The sequence below is a fragment of the Telopea speciosissima genome, chromosome 1 (genome assembly GCF_018873765.1).
Source record: "Telopea speciosissima isolate NSW1024214 ecotype Mountain lineage chromosome 1, Tspe_v1, whole genome shotgun sequence".
NCBI classification, from domain to species: domain Eukaryota; kingdom Viridiplantae; phylum Streptophyta; class Magnoliopsida; order Proteales; family Proteaceae; genus Telopea; species Telopea speciosissima.
This window is the reverse complement of record NC_057916.1, coordinates 11514094-11530579: the sequence shown is the minus strand read 5'-3', so window position 1 is coordinate 11530579 and position 16486 is coordinate 11514094. Positions and strand designations below refer to the sequence as shown.

The 16486-nt window shown below is 39.2% G+C and overlaps 1 protein-coding gene across 5 annotated transcripts; it reads left to right on the top strand.

Moving 5' to 3' along the window:
• The first annotated feature begins 939 nt into the window (after positions 1 to 939).
• Positions 940 to 4992, top strand: LOC122665455 (ethylene-responsive transcription factor RAP2-7-like). 5 transcript variants are annotated; one of them, XM_043861615.1, is made up of 10 exons: positions 943 to 1862; positions 2012 to 2037; positions 2164 to 2194; positions 2338 to 2425; positions 2516 to 2661; positions 2912 to 2956; positions 3071 to 3174; positions 3272 to 3408; positions 3674 to 3793; positions 4593 to 4992. In XM_043861615.1, exons 1-10 carry the CDS (start codon positions 1264 to 1266, stop codon positions 4848 to 4850), a joined length of 1554 nt encoding a protein of 517 aa, XP_043717550.1. In that variant the 5' UTR covers positions 943 to 1263; the 3' UTR covers positions 4851 to 4992. The 5 variants fall into 5 exon arrangements, with proteins under 5 accessions (XP_043717540.1, XP_043717562.1, XP_043717554.1 ...); XM_043861611.1 differs by having other exon boundaries at positions 3260 to 3408; XM_043861605.1 differs by having other exon boundaries at positions 940 to 1862; positions 2338 to 2661; positions 3260 to 3408.
• The last annotated feature ends 11494 nt before the right edge of the window (positions 4993 to 16486 follow it).

Here is a 16486-nt window from a genome sequence, read left to right as displayed (position 1 = left end):
AATGGATACGGACACGAATTCGAAAACGGATTTTGACTATTCATTTACACCCCTAGTTGGAACTTGGAAGCTGGAGGGAGGACCAAAGGAAATGGAGTTTTGAGGACAAAAACAACGCGAAAAATAAGATTAAAAAAATACAGCAGAACGAAAGATTAGGTGACCCTAATCGAAGACCAAAGTAATTATATTATCTTATAATTTTTTTTGTTACCTAATCTAATCTATCTCATTAATCATGAATTTATTTTTAAATTTCTTTAATTTATGTAGAAATGCAAATTTGTACTTCCTTAGCACGTCCCATTCTGATTCGATCCCATACACCTGCGCCACTGTTCTTTCTCCCACTCTGCTCTCCTCTCTGCTCACCTCTTCTGCTACTTTCTTGTGCTTTTCTCCAAAATATCTCTCTCTCTCTCTCTCTCGCTTCTGTAACAGAAAACATTAAAGTCAGTAACAGTAACAACGTTATCTCCTTTTATTTCCTTTCTCGTCTCTAATCTCTCTCTCTCATCTGTAGAGTCTATGGACCAAGAATAATCTATAATCTCTGTGTCTTAAAAGTGGTATTTAGGTGGGAAGGGGGCATGGGTTCTTCTCCACTTGTCTAACTCCTTCCTTGGAACCCGACAGACGGCGGTGATTTCTGTTCTCCATGACGAACACCTGAACCCGACACACGATCAATACCTTTTCCCTTCTATCTCTCTCTCTCTCTCTGAGAAATGTGTATCTGTGGACTAGGGTTCTCCCTCCATCATTTCGGTTTCTTCCCTGTGTGAGTTCTCCGGCTGTTGCAGACTGGGTCTCTTGTTTAACTCGATCTTCTTCTGTCTACGATTGGCTTTTCCTGTTTTTTCGGGTCTGATAAGCTTTCCTCTTTGTCTTGGTTCTGCTTCTCTGCTGTGGTGGCGGAAGGGGTTCATCCATTAAGTGAAGGTTTCCTCTCGATCGTCTGCTTTTTAGCTTTTGATCGTTTCCAACTACTTGAATTTTCGGATCCGATCGATTCAGTTCCTCACCTTCATCTGTAATTTTCTTTGAGCAGAGAGATCACATAAGTAAATGCCTTCTAAAGAGACTGAGGTTTCTGCGAGCCCAAGCACCAATGCTCTGTAGAAACTTCTCTGTTTTTTCTTGCCGATACCTTACCGGCTCTGGCTCTTCTTTCACAGATAGAACCCACTTTCTGGAATCTTCATAGCCAAAACAGAAAAATCAGAAAAAGAAAGAGGGGAATTTCACGAATTAATAGGAGTTATGCTGGATCTTAATGTTGTTTCGGCTGATTCGACCTGCGTTGAAGATGAGATGATGGTGGACAAGCTTCCCGATGGTTTCGGAGGACAAATGGACGACTCCGGGACTTCGAATTCTTCCGTCGTTAATGCTGAAGCTTCCAGCAATGGAGGCGACGAGGACTCTTGCTCCACTCACGTCAAGCGTCGTGGTGGTGGCAGCGACCTCTTCGCTTTCAGCTTCGATATTCTTAAGAAGCAAAGTGACGCCACCGACGCTGTTGAAGTTGAAGACGATGACGATGACGACGGAGATGAGGCAGAGAACGGGAATCTCACTACACGGCCGGGTTTCATTACGAGGCAGCTCTTCCCGGTGAGTGAAGATCGAGCTGGGCATCCTGCTAATGCTGGCTTTCGCTCGGGCTTATCTTCCTCTCGACCGCATTGGGTAGGTCTCTCGGTTTGCCAGGCCGACATGGGGAATCAGCAGGAGTTTAAAGTCATGCCCCCGCAGCAACAGCAGGTCAAGAAGAGCCGCCGGGGACCCAGGTCTCGTAGCTCTCAGTATCGGGGTGTGACGTTTTATCGCAGGACTGGGAGATGGGAATCTCATATCTGGTTAATATTTTGAAAAATCTTTTATAATTTTCATGTAGATGACTTTCATTCATGCACTCTTGAGTCTGAGTCCTTCTTGTTTTCTGGTTTTCGATAAAAAATTGTGTTCACTAATTTGCTTTTTCCTCTTCGTCCTCTTTGTCTGCCAGGGATTGTGGGAAGCAAGTTTATTTGGGTGAGGAATTAATCTCAATCTTCATTTTACTGCTCTTTGCTGATTTCTCCTGAAAATATTGTATTAATTCGTTTTCTGGCTTTCTATTGGTGAGTTTTTGTTCTCTTAACTGTGTTGGTTTTTCAGGTGGATTCGATACTGCTCATGCTGCTGCTAGGTAAGTATAGTTTCCGACTTGACAAACTTGAGTTATGAATGGGTTGATCTTCGAGATCCGTTTATCCTTTATATATATATATATGTTTTTATGGTTTTGGGGGTGGGATGTTAATTTTAATCTTGTTTCTTCTGCCATTCCAGGGCATATGATCGAGCTGCTATTAAGTTCCGGGGTGTCGATGCAGACATCAATTTTAATCTTTCTGACTACGATGAAGATCTGAAACAGGTGGAGTGGACTAGACAATTGCTTAGAGATTTCTGTGTTGACAGGAATTGTGATTGGGAACTTATATTGGTCATTTCTACTGCTCTTCAGATGAGGAACCTGACCAAGGAAGAATTTGTGCACATACTCCGCCGACAGAGCACTGGATTCTCCAGGGGAAGCTCAAAATACAGAGGCGTGACACTGCATAAATGTGGTCGATGGGAAGCTCGAATGGGGCAGTTCCTTGGCAAGAAGTGAGAAAGCCTTAACCTGAAGCTAATTTTCCTTTTTGTTGATTTATCTGTCTTGGATGCTGCTCTCTAAAGGGAAAAAAAATACCCGATTGTTTTATCTCTAAAACTAGTTTTAAAGGACATCTCATCTGGGGGCCTTTTTCTGTGGAAAACATTTCTATTTTCTGAGTACCTAATTTTCAACCATAAAAGAAAAAAAGGAACGTTGTGAACCCTGTTTTTATCAATGAGAAACGATGCTTGCTTGCAGGTATATATATCTTGGGTTATTCGACAGCGAAATTGAAGCCGCAAGGTCCTTGTGATCATGAATTTCACTCACCATGATTGTGAATTTCTTACACTGAATTCTGAACCTCAATTAGGTTCCATCCAACACAAATCTCCATTTTGATTTTCTGGAACTCAGGGCTTATGACAAGGCAGCAATCAAATGCAATGGAAGAGAAGCAGTTACCAACTTTGAGCCTAGTACATATGAAGAGGAGATTGTCTCTGAGGTGGACCATGGAGGTAGCATTGATACTACTCTTTCATTTATGCTCATGATATGATTTATATTTGTTTCTGACTTGATACATGACCAACTTGTTCAAAGCTCATGCTGCAGGCAGCAGTCACAATCTTGATCTGAACTTGGGGATTTCACCTCCTCCTTTTGCTGGTGAACCAATCGGAACTGACAACATGAGTGGTTTCCAGTTCGATAGTGGCCCTCACAACATGCCTGATACCAGGAGAGCGAGGGTAACTATTAGGATTAAACATATGAATTCCATTTTCTGTGTCCATCAACCCAGTTTTCAAATTCTGTTGAAGATAATTCCACTGGTCGAATATCTTTATTTTGTGGATACGATTAGCTTAGTCAGTAGCTCTCATTAGGTTGTTTCTTTATATCTGGTAGATGCCTGTGGAAACTGTAGGCGGATGTCAAGTTGAAAAGGTTGTTTTGCTTTGCATCAACCTTAAATATAACTTGTGATGTATGATCTCTGCTGTGCCACTGCAGATGGAGAACCATAATTTGGCAGCAGTGGATGATCGAACCCATCATGGCCCACCAATAATGGCATCTGAGCACCCTCCGATATGGTCTGGTGTATATCCCAGTCTCTTTCCCACTTTTGAGGTAATTTCTTTTCGTTAATTATCATTTTTAAGACTTATCCTGAGAGGAGGCATGTTTTCCTTAGCACTTGGCCATTACATGCAGTAACACCTTTGATTTCACAAGTTAAAATGGCTGTGACAGTCTGAAATTGCACCTACCGTCCTCCCCCAATCCCATCAGAAAAATAAACCGTGTACTTGGCTCTATGTTTAAATTGCTATTACAACTCTTCTCTTTTATGTTATCTTAATCCATTGGTGTGAGCTGGTCTTCTTTTCTATTTCTTGGCTGAAATAAGATATTCCCAATGTCATCTTCTTAGTTACCTTGTAACCACACGTTTCAATCTGCCTGTGGAATGCCCAAGCCTTTTTCCATTTAGAAAAGATCCCCAATTTTCTGTCACTAGCTTGACCTGCGGAGGGTTTCTTTTTAATACATGTGAACTTTTATTTGCCATTGTCTTTCCAACATGCTGTAAGATATCCAGTTAATTTGGTTAATTGTTTAATTCATGGTTAGTTTCTTCTTCTTTTCTTTCTTTTTTTTTTTGGGGGGGTGGGGGTGGGGGTGTTGGCAGGTATAATTTAACTACATGGAGGATCCCTGTGGCCCACCTTGTGTGAGACTTTATCTGTGTATTTTGAACTGTTGAACTGCTATGCTTCTCTGCTTTCGTATTTTTGACTTTTGAGCCAAGATTTGACCGTGATTTTTGCCAAATGAGTAGGACTGATATAATGCTTCTTGATATTGTATTATGGGCTCTCCCCTTGATGACAATGCCTCATGGTATGGTTGTGTTGACTGTTGACAGGATAGAGCGATAGAGAAGAGGGTCGAAGCAGGTTTGCCAGGACTCTCGAACTGGGCATGGCAAATGCACAGCCATGGCAATGGCAGTGTCAACCCAATGCCACCATTCTCTACTGCAGCATCATCAGGATTCTCTTCTACTTCTGCCGCTTCATCAGCTGCCCTCTTTGGACCACACCCTAGTACAACTCAACAAAGCAATTACCCTCCATCCACAGCCTACCCCACCAATGCTTCTTACTACTATTACAGGAGCTGATACCCAACACTACCCCAAAAAACAACCAAAAAATCCCCTTCTTAATGAGTAGAGAAGGTGAGTCAATATGGTTTTCCAATTCATCTTTTACATACAATAGACATGGAAACATTGATAATTCAAACAGTAAAGGGGCATTGTGTATTGTGTATTGTATATCGGTCTCCCCATTGATATTGTACACAATTGCCACACGAGCACAGCAGCAATAGAGTTTGCAAATGCAACTGGATTTGATAACGAGGCATCGAGTATTCATGCACCTATTTGGAATGAAATTTTAGCATTGCTAGAGTTGATTTGATCTCCCCCCTCCCCCCCTTTCTAGTCCATGTAATGGGTCATGCTCTGATAATGCTTGAGAAACAAAGAGGGGTTACCACTGACTTTTTGAAGTAGTTTGAACTCTCCCCTCTCTCCAGCCTCCAAGGAGGCCTTAAACAATTTCTGGTTCTGGTTAATTTTTTGATGAATGGATGTTCAATGTTCAAACTCAACCATGGTCTCATTCGCAATTATAAGATAACGCTGGGTAGAGGGGAGTTTGGGATTACTTGCGGGCTGTGGCCAGCACCAGACCAGAAGGAAGGCAAGTGTGATGTGAGTGGAACATTGGGCCGTCCAGTCTTTGCTAACATGATTTGGTGTGTGAAGGAGAGAACATAAAAGGGAATGGAGGATGTAACAGAAGGGAAACTATGAGATTCTCTCCAGCCCCCACTCCACTAGAGGTTTGCAGGGATAGAAGGTGAGAATAACAACTACACCTGTTTTATTCATAGTAGATAGTTACATACAATGGTGGAAGCAGAGAGAATTAATTAGGGTACGTACCCTCCACTTAAAGTAGCTTCACAAGTAGAAGAGGGGAACGGTTAGGAGCAATGCTGTGTGAGGCTGTGCCACTGTGGCTTTGAGTGGTAACCTTTTAATTCCCCATGTGAATTTTGTACTTGGTACACTTAACACTCCCCTTGAAAGTCTCAAGACAAATATTACAAAGTAGGGTCGGCCACTTAATATTAGAATGCATAGGGAGAGGTGGCCTAAGGCCGTATAGGGCCTTAAGAGGAGAAAAGAATATGAACGAAAGAAACGAGATAAAAAAGGAAGACAAGGACAAAGCCCTGCCTTGTTCTCTCTCTTTCTCTGGCACATCTGTCTTATAACACAAGAAGAGGGGGGGAGCGGGCTTGGTGGTGGTGGTGGGCTGACCGCTGACTAGCTGGTGAGTGTTGGGAATAGTGGCAGTGTAGAATCAGGTTTGTGAGGTCAAGAGGGAGGGCCACTGATAAGGAAAGCTCCTCAAAAGGTACACACACACTAGCTTTATATTCAGCCAAGTTCCCTGGAGTTGGGTTGGATTGGCTTGGATTACTTTAGCAATTTGGATCCTAAGTACATGATGATGATGATTCCTTTGCCTTCAATATTTCTATTTAGTACACTTTAGGTCTGCATTCATGTTTTATACGAGTACTGGCAAATGGGGCTACAGTTTAATATTCTAGGTTTTTAGCTCTCATGTATGTGTTTCTGTGTATTCCACAGATGATGATGGAAGGAGCCCAAAAGGCTGAGGCAGTCTGAGACTCTCTCTATTGATTTGTTTTCATTGGTCTTTAACCTTTTGAATCTCTGCTTCTTCTTCTCCTGTGACCAACTCTACTTTTTGCATTGATTTTAGCACAGCTTCTACCGCTTGGCTTGGCTTGCCTCTGCCTCTGCCTCTGCCTGTGACCTACAGTCTCCCAACCCCCAAAAAACAAAACACTCTTAGACTCTACACCACAAGGTCTTATGTGATGTCTTTTTCCCTCTTTATTCCCAAACACCCCCAACTAAAAGGGGGAGTGGAGGAGATGCTCTAACAACACAGATCTTCTATGGCGCCCTGCCCTGTGCTGCACAGACATAGGGCTGTGTGCGATGACCGTCTTACCCCTGTTCGGACAGGGGCAAGATGGTCAATGCGCACAACCTTGTGTCTGCGCAGCACGGTAGGATGGGCAGCCCGTGCCGTAGAAGATCTGGATCCATGCTCTAATGCCTTTGTCAACTCAACAGTCATCCAATCAGCCTATCACATTCCCCTCCATCCCCTCTCTTTCCATAAAACCAAAAGAAATAAAGAGGGAATTATAGAGGTTTGCTACACGATTTGTTGAGATGTTCGAGATTTATAGAGGTATAGTGCAACAATGGTTATTTAGAACATTGGATGTGTTTTAATATACCATTTGGTAATCTTCACCTAATGCCTAAAGGTTTTGGATTATATTCCCAAATGATTTAACATGGGATCAAAGCTAGATCCACATATATGCCAAAGCTGCGTGTGTAAGGGAGTATAATGTCGAAATGTTAAGAGTTACAGTGATATAAGTAGTGCAATGTTGAGATGTTCAGAATTATAGAAATAGTTCTACATCTATTATATGGGATTTTGGTTGTCTTAATATACTCTTAGGTTTTGGGTTATACCAATGAGTACAAACTAGGAATTGGGATCTAGATCACCTAGGCCAATCAAGATCGGTGAAAACCTTGGCAAAGCTATCTCGGCAGCTCAGCTCACCCAGCTAAGTAAGGAATTTATTACATGCTGCGGTTCTACGTGGAGTTGTCCATTTGGTTCCAAGGCATTGAGGTGACTTGACAAGAATTAACTTAAGGCCCTGAGGCTGGCTGGTCCTTCAAATGTCACCGACATTGTGCTTTCCCAATCTCTAATCTTCTTAGTACGCATTTTTCAAAGCGCTCTCTCTCTCTCTCTCAAATCACAATCCCCGATGTGATTTCGATTGCTCTGACCTTTAAGACCAAACGAACTAAGGAAACACTATAACAATAATTAGAGAAGGCTATCTAAATAATGGTGGGGGAGAATTTTCCAAGCTGTCAGTGTGGGAAGGAAGAATCTATACATCATATCACATCACATCAATAAGTGTCCTAAAATAAGATATGGGGAAGTATTCCATATCCGCATGGTTTTAGTGCACCGTATCGAAAACAGATATTGATATGGTATCAGATCAGTATCAGCATGGATTGGTCGTACAAATTTACCTTTGATTCTCCTTTTAAAATGGATTTTTGATCATTTTATCCTTTATTTTTATCGTGTCATTGATATGGTATACATATGAAATTGGAATCGGTCAGTTGCAAAATGGGTATGTATCGCTTGACATGGGTGATACATTATCGATACCTAAGAGCATGCATGTCTGGGAATGCAGATCCGGCCTGCACACGGGCTAATATGGGAGAGTGCGTGGGGGATCAAATGGGGCGTCATTTGCACATTTCATAGGACGCGTAATCATTTCACCCCCTATATGGGCTAATGGGAGAGCGCATAGGGTATCAAATGGGGCGTCATTTGCACATTTTATAGGGGTGAGATGATCATTTTCCCCTATATGTGTCTAGGCATGGAACGTATATTTTTGGACAAAGTTTTTCCCCAAAAATATATCATTTATATGGACCCACATTTTGAGTGTAGATGAAAAAGAATATTAAAATAATTAATGTGAGAGAAAAACTGCACATTAGAGTTGTCGCAATCTGTTTTCTTTAATACCATTTAGTAATTTGAAAAAGGTTTTTTGAGCTGCCGAGGCAAGTACGCTAGACTTCTGTGTCTGTCTCTTTCATCTTCACATGAATTATCTTTTTGCCGCACTTCATTGTTGTGCTCCCCTATGCCTCTTGCTCAAAAAACCCTCCCCGTTAGTAATTTATTGGGTAAAATAGAGAGAGGATTCCCCACGATACCAATGTAGGGTTAAGGTAGAGAATATGACTGATTTTTGGCTGAATAGTAATTGATTTAGCCCGATTTTGATCCGGATCAAATCGAAATTGGTTGGACCGAATCCAGGTTGAAAGAGACTAGGTAACTTATTTTATTTTTTCTTGATGAGAAAGAAAATAAAATTAAAACACCAAAGAGACTTGTTACTTTAATGGGGTTAGGGTTGTTGCAATTTGGATCAGTGTATGATGATGAGAATTAAAGGCAGAGGAAGAAGTCTCACATGCTGTGCTTGATTTTCCTTTTCAAACTGAAGGATTTGAAGTCACGAAAATCACAACTACACATCACATAAGACTTTGGGTTCAGGACAAGGTCAGGTTCAAACTGACACCAACCAATGCAAAACCCAAGAAGCTATAACAAAGCTTTCTCTCCCATCCATGGTCTATTCAAGTACTGACTGGTCGGTCCTTTCTTCTTTCCCACTTCTCCTCCCTTCGAATATGACATTTCATTTCAAGATGATCAAAATGACTATTGTTTAATTATAATCTCTAATCTCTATGTTTAGGTGATTTAACATTAATAATTATTGAACTCTTTCCTCACTTTCCTTAATTCTCTTCTCTGTTTCTTTTTGTGTGAATCGATAAGGTTGAGTAGATGGGAAGGAGGAGCTATTTTGTTTAAGCAAATTCTAGAACAGGACATGAGCAACTAGTTGTGCAACAATTTGTTTGTCGTAGGGGTGTCAAATGGTCAGTTTGATTTTAGCAGGGCTGAATTGGTCGGTTTGAAAATGAGTGAGATCAAAACCAAATCATTAAGGAATTTTGGTTTTCAGTCGGTTTTGATTTCGATCTAGTATGGTTTTGATTTTTCAATATCAGATTAATATCGATTTAGATCGATTTATTTTTTAACTTGAATCACAATGAAATCTTATATTCATAACCTGTAATGTAATAAGGAAAAATTTGGTAAAAGCATTTTTTTAAATCTTTTTCCCCAAGTCAAGCAAGTATATAACCAAGAATAGAGAAATTGAATTGATATGTTCATGTTATAATTAGAACAAAGATAAATAAATTGTTAAAAAGAAGATAATTAATATTGAAATCAATGAATAACTCATTAGTAAAAGATAACAAATATTGAAATCACGAATGAATTCTAACATCAAATCATTCATTTAAGTGTCCAACTATCTTTATATAGAGAATAAGGAGATTTTGACACCTCTAATTTGTTAGGCAAGAGGATGAAAGAAAGGAAGGTAGAAGGTAAACCCAATTAAGTATCTAAAAAAATTTTATTGCCAAACAAAAGGGAGAGGGATATTTAATGACAAAAGAAATGGAATCCATATATTTAATAAGGAGAGAGCAAGGATTAAATAGCCAAAAATCAGATCAGTCCCGACCGAGGATTGGCGAAGAATTCCTACTTTCCACGTAGGGATTGGTTGATTTAGATCGCCTCTTTTACAATACTGTCAGAGAGAGGAGCGAAACTTTGACAAGGAAGTACACACTGACAACTTGTAGTTTCTTTTCTTTAAACAACATTATTTTGCAAGAGGATTTTACAAAGGACCCAGTTACTTCTGCCCATGGTTAAAAGAGAACCTCTTCTTCCACCTCATTTGACCCATATTTTTATCTGCTCCATTTTCCCAAGTTCCTCTAATAAATGGAGGTGGATTCCACCTGGGCAGTATGTTTGAGCAAGGGTAGGGTAATCATTTTTGCCCCCTTCTATTAGAGAAACTTGGGAAAATGAACCTGAATGGAGCAGATAAAGGTCCCATTTGACCTTGAAATTGGATTAGAGAGGATGTTTGGACCACGAACAAGAACAACAGGAGATGGGAGTTAATAATGAAAATCATAGCATGATGCGATTTTATTTCTACCCACCCGAAAAATTATCGTCTTCATTTATTTGCCCCTTCATTTCCTCCATTACATCTAATAGGGGGGGTGGTTCCCACCCGAATAGTGTGTTCGGGCAGGGGGTTAGGATGATCATTTTCAACCCCATATGAGATGTAATGGAGGAATTGGAGGGGCAGATAAATAGACACGATAAAGATCCCACCCCACCCTCCTCTCTCTCTCTCTCCATCAATAATAGTTTAAGCTTATGCAGCTATACTTAGTAGGTCTAGGGATGTAAATGGATAACCAAATCCGAATCCGAATCGCATCCGTGTCCGTTTAGAGGCATCCGTATTCGTTAGAGATATCCAGAAATAATCCGAATACTCGATTAAAATCCGTCAGAAAAAATCCGAATACTTAATAATAAAAATTAAATAAATAATGATTTTGACGGTTTTTAAGATTCAATAGGTTCTAGAATATAATGAAAAGAGAATCATGATCTAAGAGATATGGATTGAGAGAATTGTATCCACTAGGGGAGGAAGGTCCGGGTTACACAAGGCGAGAGATATAACGGATGGTCAAAAATCCGAATCCGATCCGCATCCGAATCCGTTTAGAGGTATCCGAATTGGTCAGGGAATATCCGACTCCGATCACATCCGATCCGTATCCGATCCGTTTACATCCCTAAGTAGGTCCAAACACCAAAATTTATCACAGATGCTCCATGCTCTTTCTCTCATACCTTTTGTGGGGGTCCTCTTACAGTTCTACTTTTGTTGGCTAGGGTTTAGTAGATCTCAGGCATGGTTCTAAGTGTCGGTATAGGGTGATTCGTATCAATTTTGCACCTTGCTGATCTTGATACCATACTGATACTGTATTAATGACATGGTACAGACAAAAGATAAATTGATTAAAAAAAAAAAAAAAACTATTTTTAAAGAAAGATCAAGGGCAAATTTGTCCGCTACGATCAATCCTTATCAATACTGATTCGATACCATATCGATTTTGAGTTGATCGATACCCATTCCGATACCATGCACTAAAACCATGTCTCAAGCTATAAGGGCACACAAGAAATCAAAGAGGTTTAGGTTGATGGGTTTTTGTGGACTATTGCGATTCTTCCAACTCTCATATCTCCAAATTAGTAAATGTGTTAATTTTTTTTATTTTTTTTTGTTTTCTTTTCTAAGCCGGTTTTTACTAGTGGTCCGAACTCTGAACTCCAAAGTAATCAAAATCCAAAAAGGTTAATAAGGGGAAAAGAAAATTTTGTCAGCAGCATTTTGTCTTTGTCTGTTGTTGTTATTTGTGAAGTGTGACTCAGTGAGTCAGTGACTCTGTTCACTTATTATTGGGCTCTCTAGATTTTCCTCACAGTTCTCAGTGATATTAACTTTTACCAGCCAATCAATGACTGACAGACTCACTGACTTCTCAGCACTGAGCTGACTCACTAACTCAGTCACTGCCATATCCAAAAACCTCAGTCACTGACTTTATTGGCTGACTGACATGAATAAATGAATGAATATTATTGGAACCAATCAATAAATTAATAAATAAAGGGACCAAAAAGCCCATCCTTTTGAAATGTAATTGGAAATGGTTGGTAGAGTTGCTGGAGGAAAAGAATGGGATTTGTAACCTTTTTTTATTTTGTGGGATATAAGGAATCAGATTAAACTTTGTTTAAAAATATATTTTGTGAAATAGGATAAGGGTAGAATTTAGATAGTGCATAATTTAGCATTTAAAGCTAGAACTGAAAAGGTTAGTATATTTGTTTAAGACAATGTAAGTGCTCGGTATCTTGTAGGGTGTCAAAACTTAGCCTGATTGGTAAAACCAATTGAAATAGATTGAAAAAATAAAATAACAATTCTTATTGAGGATTGATTTTGGACTGAAGTATGATGGGACTAGAAAATTATCTATTGATTTCAATATTAGTGAGAAAATTTCTAATTGTAAGGAGAATTGTTACAAATAAATGAGTATTATGAGATTATGAATAGAAAAATTGATTTATAACAATGCTTTCATTGATGATCTCCTTGTTCACTATACAAAATTAGTTGGATAGTTAAATAAATGATTTGATAGTAAGGTTCATTTTGTGATTTCAATCTTAATTATCTTCTCTGATTAATTATCAATAGTAACAATAATTTTGCTACGAATTCTATTTATCCATTGATTTTCATGTCAATTATCTTTTCTTTACAATTTTTTATTTTTATTTATTTTTTTGTTTCGAGTACAACTTGAACACATCAAATCAATTTTCATATTTATGATTGTTTACTTGTTTAATTTGGAGAAGATAATTTTAAGTGTTTTTACCAATCTTTCCTCAATATAGTTTATGAATGTAAAATTTCATTGTGGTTCAAACCCAAAAACAAATCGATCTAATTAATCTTGTTTTATTCAGTGTCATGGCAAAGTAGAATAGAATTGGGATCAATTGTGGAGTGCGGCCACCAACTGACCAGAAGGAAAGGCAAGTGATGTGAGCAAAGCATTGGGCCATTTATTCTTGGATTTGGATCCTCTCCAATGAGTGCCCAATGAGGCATCCAATGGTTGGGCTGCTTGACACACATCCTTGACACATGTCTAGTCAGTGCGCCCCAGCCGTTGGATGCTCATTTGTCGATACCCTCATTGGAGAGGATCCGGATCCTCTTGTCTTAATTTGCTACATGATTTGGAGTGTGAAGGATACCATAAAAGGGGAAATGTAGGATAAGAAGGGAAACTATGAGACTCCCTTAGCAGTTAGGGCCCCACTCCAATTAGAGGTTGGCACAAGCGTTGTCTCTGTCTTGAGGGATAGTTGAAGATGAGAATGATTCATAATAATACATAGCTTACATGAAATGATGGAAGCAGAGAATTAATGAGTCTAGGTACCCTACCACTTATAGTACCTTCTTAAGTAGCAGAGGAAGAGTTAGGACTCAGGAGCGATGCGTGTGAGGCTGTGGATGTGCCATTGTGGTCTTTGGAGTAACCTCTTAAGTCCCCATGTGAATTGTGTACTTGGCACACTCCCCTTAAAGTCTCAGACAAATATTACAAAGTAGGGTAGACCACTTGATATTATAAAAGCACATAGGGAGAGAGAAATAGGGTAAGGCCGTAGAGGGCCGTAGAGGAGAAAAGTATATGAATGAAAGAAACGAGATAAAGGACAAGCCCTTTCTCAGTCTCTCTCATTTAAAACAATACCAGAAGGGGGGCTTGGAGGTGGGGCTGACTAACTAGGGACCGCCCTTTATCTGCTTTATTTCATGGCCAGGTTTATTTTCCCAAGTTCTTTTAATAGAGGAGGTGGAAATGACCACCCTACCCCTACTCGAACACATTGTTTGGATGGGATCCACCCTCTTCTATTAGAGGAACTCGGGAAAATAGAGCAAATAAAAATACGACTAGCTACTATCCTTGTGGGTGAGTGTTGGGAATAGTGGCACAATGCAAGTCAGGTTTGTGGGATCAAGAGAGCCTCTGATCAAGCTCATCAAAAGTTCTCTCGAGTTGGGTTGGATTGGATTGCTCCATAGGTTATTATTCTCTTGGCAATCTAACATAGGAAAGTGAGATGTTTGATTAGATGGGACAAGAAAATTTCAAGATAATGTCGGAAGTTGAGATTTTTTTCTCTTGGTTCATTTCCATCTAATGCCTTAAGGTTTTGGATTGTATTAAGTATTTAAAACCTAAAATCAGTCCCAATAAGTACTAATCCTAGGCCTGAGTCGATTCTGATCATACAGAAATAGGTCAATCTACATCGATCAAAATCAAGATCAGCTTATTCGATGGATCAGATCACAAATTTTAAAACACTAGGTTGTACCCTCAAGTTATATATTTATTTCATGGGTTATCCCACTTTTATTTAATATGGTTGATTTAAACAAAATGATTAGCCAAATTAAGGAAATACTGGAACTTCCTAAGGAGGTTTCTCTCGAGTTTGATGGTGAAAAAGAGAGAACAATGAAGAACCTGAAATTCCAATGAAGGATTCTTCTAAATTTTAATGATGAAAAAGAGAGAACAATGATTTTTTTTTTGGTAGACGAGAGAACAATGAATAACAATGGCTGTCAAGAGGGTTGTATTCCTATCCTTTTTCGTCTCTCACAGAAAGAACACTCGTTGATGGTATTGAGCAAGAACCCTTTATCTCTGTATCCCTTTTGATTCTATAGGAAACTGTTTTAATCACTTTGGGCCACATTAACCAACATATGGCTGATTTTGATCGATTTCTAATTGATTCAGCCCGATTTTAAATCGAACCAAATTGAAATTGGTTGGACCTGATCTGGATCCAGATTCTGGGTTTTTGAACTTTAGGTCCAAAGAAAGAGACTTGTTGCTTGATTTTTTGGTAGGGGGAGGGGGTGTTAGGGTTATTGGAATTTGGATGAGTACATGATCAGTGAGGCTTAAAAACAGAGAAGTCTCTCAACCTGTGCTTGAAATTTTCCTATTTCAATCTTTAGGATTTGAAGTCACTAATAAATCACAACTACACATCACAGAGAGACTTGGGTTCAGGATATGTCAGTGCCAATTGACACCAACCAATGCAACCTTGTGGTCTATATGGTCTATTCAAACACTGACTGGTTGGTCTTTTCTTCTTTCCCAGATCTCCTGGCCCCAACTCTGAATATGACATTTCAGTGATAATCTCTAATCTCTATGTGAAGGTGATTTAACATTAATGATTGAACTCTCTCACTCACTTCCCTTATTTTCTTCTTTTGTCTATCTCTGTTTCTTTTGTGTGATTCGACAAAGATGAGTAGATGGGACGACAGGAGCTATTTATTAAGCAATTCAACAAATTCTAGACCAGGATAGGAAAGATTAGTTGGGCAACGATTTGTTTGTTAGGCAAGAAAATGAAAAAAGAGATTGTTTAAGGAAAGGAAATGAAAACCCAACATGTTTTTTGTAAGACAGTTTTCTTGCTAAACAAAATTCTCTTTCATGAGAATTTTACAAAGGACAGTTTCTCTCCAACTATGGTGTAGAGAGAATCTCTTCATCCATCTCTCATCCCATCTGATCTTCTTATTGGACTGGAGAAAAAGGTATTTTAGATCATAATCAATAGAGGATTGGGAGTTAATAATAAACCAAGAGTCCTAGATCATGAACGGGTAGGTTCGTTTTCTGGTTTTAGTCAGGCCTTTCTTTTCTGGGAGCTTTAAAAAAGCCAAACTTGTAAACATTCAGTTTGGTTCCGGTTTTCCAGACACTTCCAGTTGGTCCGACCAGTTTGGCCTGAAAATTGAAACCATTCTTATGAATGCAAAAAAATTTAAAAAAATTACTCAAGTTTACTTCTAATTTGTACTTTCAATTTGTCAAAGAGGATTATCTGCGGTAAATTTCTCTTTTTAATTAGGAAAATTAAATTCTCTATTAATCATCATTATGCTCTCATCAGTGTGAAAGATATCGTTATTCTAATATATGCATTGGTAAGTATAATAATATGTATTCTATTACCAATATCTTGAACGGTGTAATTCTAACGCCAAGAAATCAATGAGCTTCTGTTTGTTCCACTGCGGAGGAGTGCAGCTTCAAAGGTCCCCTCTCCCTCAAAAATAGCAAAGAGGATATATCATCGCTTTTATCAGTTTTATGTCCACACCATTAGTGTCGTGGGCTGCTGCTGCATGGAGAGTGTGGATGACCACCAAGTGATGGCTGAAGGCGCTGTTGTCCTGGCATTTGTGAGGAAACAGGTTCCTTAGGCCTATTTGAACTAAGAACATCAAGGATCTGCTCCTCATATGCGCCCAGATTGTCCTTGTAAGCAGGTACTACACTGTTTTTGGTCACTTGTAAAAAAGTTATCAAGTGCTCCAACAAACCCTCGTAAAATTTTAGTTCTTCAGGCTGTGGATGAGCATCAGGCTGCCAAACAAGAA